At 40.0% G+C, this 8,730-nt stretch overlaps 1 protein-coding gene across 1 annotated transcript; it reads left to right on the forward strand.

Moving 5' to 3' along the window:
- Positions 1–2,484: 2,484 nt before the first annotated feature.
- On the forward strand, positions 2,485–3,084 carry LOC121870885 (cell wall protein DAN4-like). Its single transcript, XM_042372858.1, has one exon. It carries the CDS (start codon positions 2,485–2,487, stop codon positions 3,082–3,084), a length of 600 nt encoding a protein of 199 aa, XP_042228792.1.
- Positions 3,085–8,730: the final 5,646 nt, after the last annotated feature.

The raw sequence follows: 8,730 nt of genomic DNA on the forward strand, positions 1-8,730 counted from the left end.
TCGGTATTACTTCGTTCAGTTGCATGCTATTGTATGTTACAGGCTTCTATGCACAAATGTAACATCTGTAGCGTTGTGTCACGTCAGCCTTACAAGATACCCAATAGGAAAAAGATACGCACAACGGTAAATGAAAAACACAATCACTACTGTACAGAGCTACAACACCCACAATACGTTCCCGGTGATCTATCTGCTTTGTGCTTTCATTTCAAGGTGATACACTTTTGCCAACTGAACACTAACTCATTTCACTACCAACAAAGTTTCCACCAATACTAATATAAATTTAAACTTAACAAGACTTAGAAAATTATGTTGTGTGATAATTTTATAGTTTTGTTACATATAGGATCACTTTAGGAATAAACATCATTCACTGAAAAGACTGTAAGAGGCTCTGCATAAGGAGCTCCAACATATAGAGGTCAATATTTCCCTCCCGCTCATACACCGACCAAGGAGAGACCAGACCTTACCTAAAAGTATACAACAGAAGGTAACAATAATAACATTAGAGTATCAACAAACTCAACACAAGGACACTAAATACTGCATCTAAACCAAGTCAATGCCATAACCATAGCTTTTATACAACAATACTGTAATTACCTGTTAAAGAGTATTATGTTGTTAATAAAATCACAGCCAAAAGATGTCCAGTATTTCAACATATATCGTACAAAAACTACCCAGGGAAAGTTATGTTTGAAGATCGTACTGCAGATTTACTAAGCGCATTATTTTCTATTAAAGACTATAACTCACGTTTATCTTTTATTTATAACTACCTCTCTTGAGCATGTGCACGAGTCGAGTCTGCCATGATTCCTTTCTATTTGTTTCTTGTTTTAGCGATAATTGTCTTCTTTGTGTGTTCTTCTGCCCTCAACCACCCTTCCTTCCTCCTAATGTTCACACGTAGTAACTTGGTCTTATCCACGTGTGTTCACCTGTTACCTGTACACACCTGTCTTAACCTCTTGTTTACCCTCGTAAGTTCCTCTGATCTTTTATAAGTAACCACAATACTGTACATTATTAAAAATTGTTAACATTGTTATATCGTATATTTCTACATGTTGTTACATTTCAACCACCTTATCTTCATTCACACTTATTCAGTTAATCCTTCGAATATTCGTCTTTGTCTTCTCCTTTAACAATTCGTCGTTTAAATCTGTCCAGAAGTTGTTATATTTTGAAAGTGTGTCAGATTAATGTAGCTTTATTATCAGTCAACGTCCATTCCCTTTCACCTAGTTTGTATCTACACACATAGCCTATTTATACCTGTCATTTATACCTGCCATTTATACCTGTCCTGTTGCCTTCTCTTAATACCTAAATTTCACCCAAACTTGTCCCTAAAATAATTGTACTCAACCTACTCATCACTATGTCCTGTGTTATATTCTCATAAGTCAACAAATAACTCTAAGTGCCTAAATTATTTCTTCACGGAGTCGTTCAATAAAGTCTATCATGGACATCAGTTTTGTTTAATATGTCAATTACACCTGTGGATCACGTGAAAATTAGACACCCCAGTTTATTTTGCCTATTGATTTAAACACACTAACAGTTCCTGGGGGAGGGGGTGGTTAGTTTAGGATTGGGTTAGACGGTAGGTGGTTAATTCTAATTGAAATAAGCTAAAGGAAAGGCGGCTCATTTTCTCTCATATATTCCTACGTCTTATTTCTGACTATTCTCTTATGACCGATATTTAGGAACACCCGAATCCCATACCTGATCTGGAAATACCGAGACCTGAGGAAATGAGTCAAACAACGAAGCCTTGGAAATACCCGACTGAGTGAGTTATGAAAACCTGAATAGCTTGTATGTAGATGTTGTGTAGGAGTCATGAGAGGCGTTGAGTGGGAGGCATGGAAGACGTTGAGTGGGAGGCATGGAAGGCGTTAGTGGGATGCATGGAAGGCGTTGAGTGGGAGGCATGGAAGGCGTTGAGTGGGAGGCAAGGAAGACGTTGAGTGGGAGGCACGGAAGATTTGAGTGGGAGGCATGGAAGGCGATGAGGAGGAGCCATAGAAAGTGTTGGTGTGTGTGTGTGTGTGTAAGCAATACCAAGAGCAGACACACTGCTTCACCTCCCACACCCGCCTCGTAAAGGGATGCTGCTAGAATTACCAAATAGGATTAGCATGGGGCTACGGTTGGTCTGCCTTCAGGAAATCAAGTTGTTGGGATTTCCAGAAATTACTTGTCAGGAACTCCAAACCTCACCTGACAGGACTTCCCAGGACTCCACAGAACCTCTAGAAATAATTTTTAGGATTTCAGGACTCTGGTATTCAGGACTCTCCTCGTAAGACCCAAAAATTCACATTTCAGAGTTTCCGGGTTTATGCGTTTTCTTCTTCCTTGTTTTGTGGTTTCAGAATTTGTCTCAATATTCTCTCTCAAAACACCTTCCCATGATCGTGTGTGTGTGTGTTTATTGTCTTGCCCTTACCTCACATGACGCCCTCATCATCTACTTGCCCACATGACGCCCTCAACATCTGTCCACACATGACGCCCTCATCATCTACTTGTCCACACATGACGCCCTCATCATCTACTTGTCCTCGCATGACGCCCACAACATTTACTTGCCCCCACAGCGCCACAACATCTAATTGCCCACATGACGCCCTCAACATCTACTTGCCTCACCAGTGCCCTCAACACCTACTTGTCCACACGCGACCCTCAACATCCTTGTCACACACGACGCCCTCAACATCTACTTTTCCCTCACAGCGCCCTCAACATCTACTTGCCCCACACATGACGCCCTCAACATCTACTTGTCCACGCCCTCAACATCTACTTGTCCCACACATGACGCCCTCAACATCTACTTGTCCACACATGGCCCTCAACATCTACTTGCCCACACATGACGCCTCAACATCTACTTGTCCACATGACGCCCTCAACATCTACTTGTCCACACATGACGCCCACAACATTACTTGTCCACATGACGCCCTCAACATCTACTTGTCCACACATGACGCCTCATCATCTACTTGTCCACACATGACGCCCTATCATCTACTTGTCCACACATGACGCCCTCATCATCTACTTGTCCACACATGACGCCCCTCAACATCTACTTTGTCCCACATGACGCCCTCAACATCTACTTGTCCACACATGACGCCCTCAACATCTACTGTCCACACATGACGCCCTCAACATCTACTTGTCCACACATGACGCCCCTCATCTACTTGTCCACAACATGACGCCCTCATCATCTACTTGTCCACACATGACGCCCTCAAATATATCACTTGTCCACACATGACGCCCTCAACATCTACTTGTCCACACATGACGCCCCCAACATCTACTTGCCCACACATGACGCCCACAACATCTACTTGCCCACACATGACGCCCTCAACATCTACTTGTCCACATGACGCCCTCAACATCTACTTGTCCACACATGACGCCCTAACATCTACTTGTCCACACATGACGCCCTCAACATCTACTTGTCCACACATGACGCCTCAACATCTACTTGTCCACACATGACGCCCTCAACATCTACTTGTCCACACATGACGCCCTCAACATCTACTTGTCCACACATGACGCCCTCAACATCTACTTGTCCAGTCACGACGCCCACAACATTTACTTGCCCCTCACATGACGCCCACAACATCTACTTGCCCACACATGACGCCCACAACATCTACTTGCCCACACATGACGCCCACAGCATCTACTTCCCCCACACATCTACTTACAACCTTGCCCTATATACAGGAAAGTCATCACGATAATATTCCCACGTGAAGAAAGATGAACTGACAAGAGCCCACCGCTATGTCTTGAGAGCGACGAGGTCCATCCAGTTAACGAAGTACAGGGAGGGACAGACGACCCAGGGAACATCTTCAGATAGGTTCTAAGAAGCGAGAGAAATTCACTTTACCAGTTCGGTGCCTCGGGTTCCTTAAAAAATCGAAATCAAGATGGCGGGTGTTTGTTTTATCATCAATATGGCGGTTGTTTACGTTTTATCATCAATATGGCGGTTGTTTACGTTTTATCATCAATATGGCGGTTAAGTTTTATCATCAATATGGCGGTTGTTTACGTTTTATCATCAATATGGCGGTTGTTTACGTTTTATCATCAATATGGCGATTGTTTACGTTTTATCATCAATATGGCGGTTAAGTTTTATCATCAATATGGCGGTTAAGTTTCTGTTTTATCATCAATATGGCGGTTAAGTTTTATCATCAATATGGCGGTTGTTTACGTTTTATCATCAATATGGCGGTTAAGATTTATCATCAATGTGTTGTTTACGTTTCATCTCATTCCCAAGAGGAAGTGAACGGCAAACACATTATTTTTGTTTTATTCTTTACTCTTAGAACAATAATGTGTTTGTATAGTGTTTGATGCATTTACGAAGGTTGTGTGAAGCAAGACTCACCACCTTTAAAAGCTCTCATGATTTGTGGTAAATTTATGAAGAATTTTTGAGATTGATTTAGTTAAGAGGGTGGTGGGATGAGTGAGGATGTTGGTGGGTGAATGAGGGATTAGGGGTGAGTGAGGATGTTGTGGGGTGAGTGAGGATGTTGGTGGGTGAGTGGAGGATGTTGGTGGGTGAGTGAGGATGTTAGTGGGTGAGTGAGGATGTTGGTGGGTGAGTGAGGATGTTGTGGGTGAGTGAGGATGTTGGTGGGAGTGAGGATGTTGGTGGGTGAGTGAGGATGTTGGTGGGTGAGTGAGGATGTTGGTAGAGTGAGGATGCTGGTGGGTGAGTGAGGATGTTAGTGGAGGAGGATGTTGGTGAGGGTGATGTTGTGGTGGATGAGGATGCTGGTGGGTGAGTGAGGATGTTGGTGGGTGAGTGAGGATGTTGTGGGTGAATGAGGATGTTGGTGGGTGAGTGAGATGATGGTGGGTGAGTGAGGATGTTTGGGTGAGTGAGGATGTTGGTGGGTGAATGAGATGCTGTGGGTGAGGAGATGGGTGCGTGAGGATGTTGTAGAGTGAGGATGTTGGTGGGTGAGCGAGGATGTTGGTGGTGAATGAGGATGATAATATGTCTGGAGCAGCAACAGGTTAAGTCAGGTGAAGCCGTATCCACTTTAAAAGGAGTTTTACAATGAAAAATATAATGTAACGTAAAATATACACAAAATACAGTAAAAGTATAACTAGAAGTAAATTGTATAAACTAACTGGTGTATTACAGAGGACGCCAGGGGGGGAGGGAGGAGGGAGGGTAGGCAAGGGAGGAGGGAAGGATGAGGGGAGGGTAGGTAAGGGAGGGAGGGAGGGAGGGAGGGAGGGAGGGAGGGAGGGAGGGAGGTGGTAGCATAACAGAGCACATTAAATTTACCTCCTGTAAAACGTGTTGGACAGGGCAGTTTTATGCCCTCGTTGTGGAAGGAATACCATAATAAACTCTCCAGTACCATAATAAACTCACACAGTACCATAATAAACTCTCACAGTACCATAATAAACTCTCTCAGCACCATAATAAACTCTCTCAGTACCATAATAAACTCTCACAGTACCATAATAAACTCTCACAGTACCATTATAAACTCTCACAGTACCATAATAAACTCTCACAGTACCATAATAAACTCTCACAGTACCATTATAAACTCTCACAGTACCATAATAAACTCTCACAGTACCATAATAAACTCTCACAGTACCATAATAAACTCTCACAGTACCATAATAAACTCTCACAGTACCATAATAAACTCTCACAGTACCATAATAAACTCTCACAGTACCATAATAAACTCTCTCTCAGCACCATAATAAACTCTCACAGCACCATAATAAACTCTCGTACCATAATAAACTCTCACAGTACCATTATAAACTCTCCAGTACCATAATAAACTCTCACAGTACCATAATAAACTCACACAGTACCATAATAAACTCTCACGTACCATAATAAACTCTCACAGTACCATAATAAACTCTCTCAGTACCATAATAAACTCTCACAGTACCATAATAACTCTCACAGTACCATAATAAACTCTCACAGTACCATAATAAACTCTCACAGTACCATAATAAACTCTCACAGCACCATAATAAACTCTCACAGTACCATAATAAACTCTCACAGTACCATAATAAACTCTCACAGTACCATAATAAACTCTCACAGTACCATAATAAATTCTCACAGTACCATAATAAACTCTACATACCATAATAAACTCTCACAGTACCATAATAAACTCTCACAGTACCATAATAAACTCTCTCAGTACCATAATAAACTCACATAATACCATAATAAATTCTCACAGTACCATAATAAACTCTCACAGTACCATAATAAACTCACACAGTACCATAATAAACTCTCACAGTACCATAATAAACTCTCACAGTACCATAAACTCTCACAGTACCATAATAAACTCACACAGTACCATAATAAACTCTCACAGTACCATAATAAACTCTCACAGTGCCATAATAAACTCACATAATACCATAATAAATTCTCACAGTACCATAATAAACTCTCACAGTACCATAATAAACTCACAGTACCATAATAAATCTCACAGTACCATAATAAACTCTCACAGTACCATAATAAACTCTCACAGTACCATAATAAACTCACACAGTACCATAATAAACTCACAGTACCATAATAAACTACTCACAGTACCATAATAAACTCTCACAGTACCATAATAAACTCTCACAGTACCATAATAAACTCACACAGTACCATAATAAACTCACACAGTACCATAATAAACTCTCACAGTACCATAATAAACTCTCACAGTACCATAATAAACTCTCACAGCACCATAATAAACTCTCACAACACCATAATAAACTCTCACAGTACCATAATAAACTCTCACAGTACCATAATAAACTCACACAGTACCATAATAAACTCACACAGTACCATAATAAACTCACACAGTACCATAATAAACTCACACAGTACCATAATAAACTCACACAGCACCATAATAAACTCTCACAGCACCATAATAAACTCTCACAACACCATAATAAACTCTCACAGTACCATAATAAACTCTCACAGCACCATAATAAACTCTCACAGTACCATAATAAACTCTCACAGTACCATAATAAACTCTCACAGTACCATAATAAACCACAGTACCATATTAATAAACTCTCACAGTACCATAATAAACTCTCACAGTACCATAATAAACTCTCACAGCACCATAATAAACTCTCACAACACCATAATAAACTCTCACAGTACCATAATAAACTCTCACAGTACCATAATAAACTCTCACAGTACCATAATAAACTCACACAGTACCATAATAAACTCACACAGTACCATAATAAACTCTCACAGTACCATAATAAACTCTCACAGTACCATAATAAACTCTCACAGTACCATAATAAACTCTCACAGCACCATAATAAACTCTCACAACACCATAATAAACTCTCACAGTACCATAATAAACTCTCACAGTACCATAATAAACTCTCACAGTACCATAATAAACTCACACAGTACCATAATAAACTCACACAGTACCATAATAAACTCTCACAGTACCATAATAAACTCTCACAGTACCATAATAAACTCTCACAGCACCATAATAAACTCTCACAACACCATAATAAACTCTCACAGTACCATAATAAACTCTCACAGTACCATAATAAACTCTCACAGTACCATAATAAACTCACACAGTACCATAATAAACTCACACAGTACCATAATAAACTCTCACAGTACCATAATAAACTCTCACAGTACCATAATAAACTCTCACAGCACCATAATAAACTCTCACAACACCATAATAAACTCTCACAGTACCATAATAAACTCTCACAGTACCATAATAAACTCACACAGTACCATAATAAACTCACACAGTACCATAATAAACTCACACAGTACCATAATAAACTCACACAGTACCATAATAAACTCACACAGCACCATAATAAACTCTCACAGCACCATAATAAACTCACACAGTACCATAATAAACTCTCACAGTACCATAATAAACTCACATAATACCATAATAAATTCTCACAGTACCATAATAAACTCTCACAGTACCATAATAAACTCACACAGTACCATAATAAACTCTCACAGTACCATAATAAACTCTCACAGTACCATAATAAACTCTCACAGTACCATAATAAACTCACACAGTACCATAATAAACTCTCACAGTACCATAATAAACTCACACAGTACCATAATAAACTCTCACAGTACCATAATAAACTCTCACAGTACCATAATAAACTCACACAGTACCATAATAAACTCTCACAGTACCATAATAAACTCACACCATAATAAATTCTCACAGTACCATAATAAACTCTCACAGTACCATAATAAACTCTCACAGTACCATAATAAACTCACACAGTACCATAATAAACTCTCACAGTACCATAATAAACTCACACAGTACCATAATAAACTCTCACAGTACCATAATAAACTCACACAGTACCATAATAAATTCTCACAGTACCATAATAAACTCACACAGTACCATAATAAATTCTCACAGTACCATAATAAACTCTCACAGTGCCATAACCCACTGAGTATGAGGGAGGTGGTAGGGTGGATGAAGGGGGTGGTAGGGTGGGTGAAGGAGGTGGTAGGACGGATGA

This window comes from Homarus americanus, unplaced genomic scaffold, assembly GCF_018991925.1.
Source record: "Homarus americanus isolate GMGI-L3 unplaced genomic scaffold, GMGI_Hamer_2.0 scaffold52512, whole genome shotgun sequence".
Taxonomy (NCBI): Eukaryota; Metazoa; Arthropoda; class Malacostraca; order Decapoda; family Nephropidae; genus Homarus; species Homarus americanus.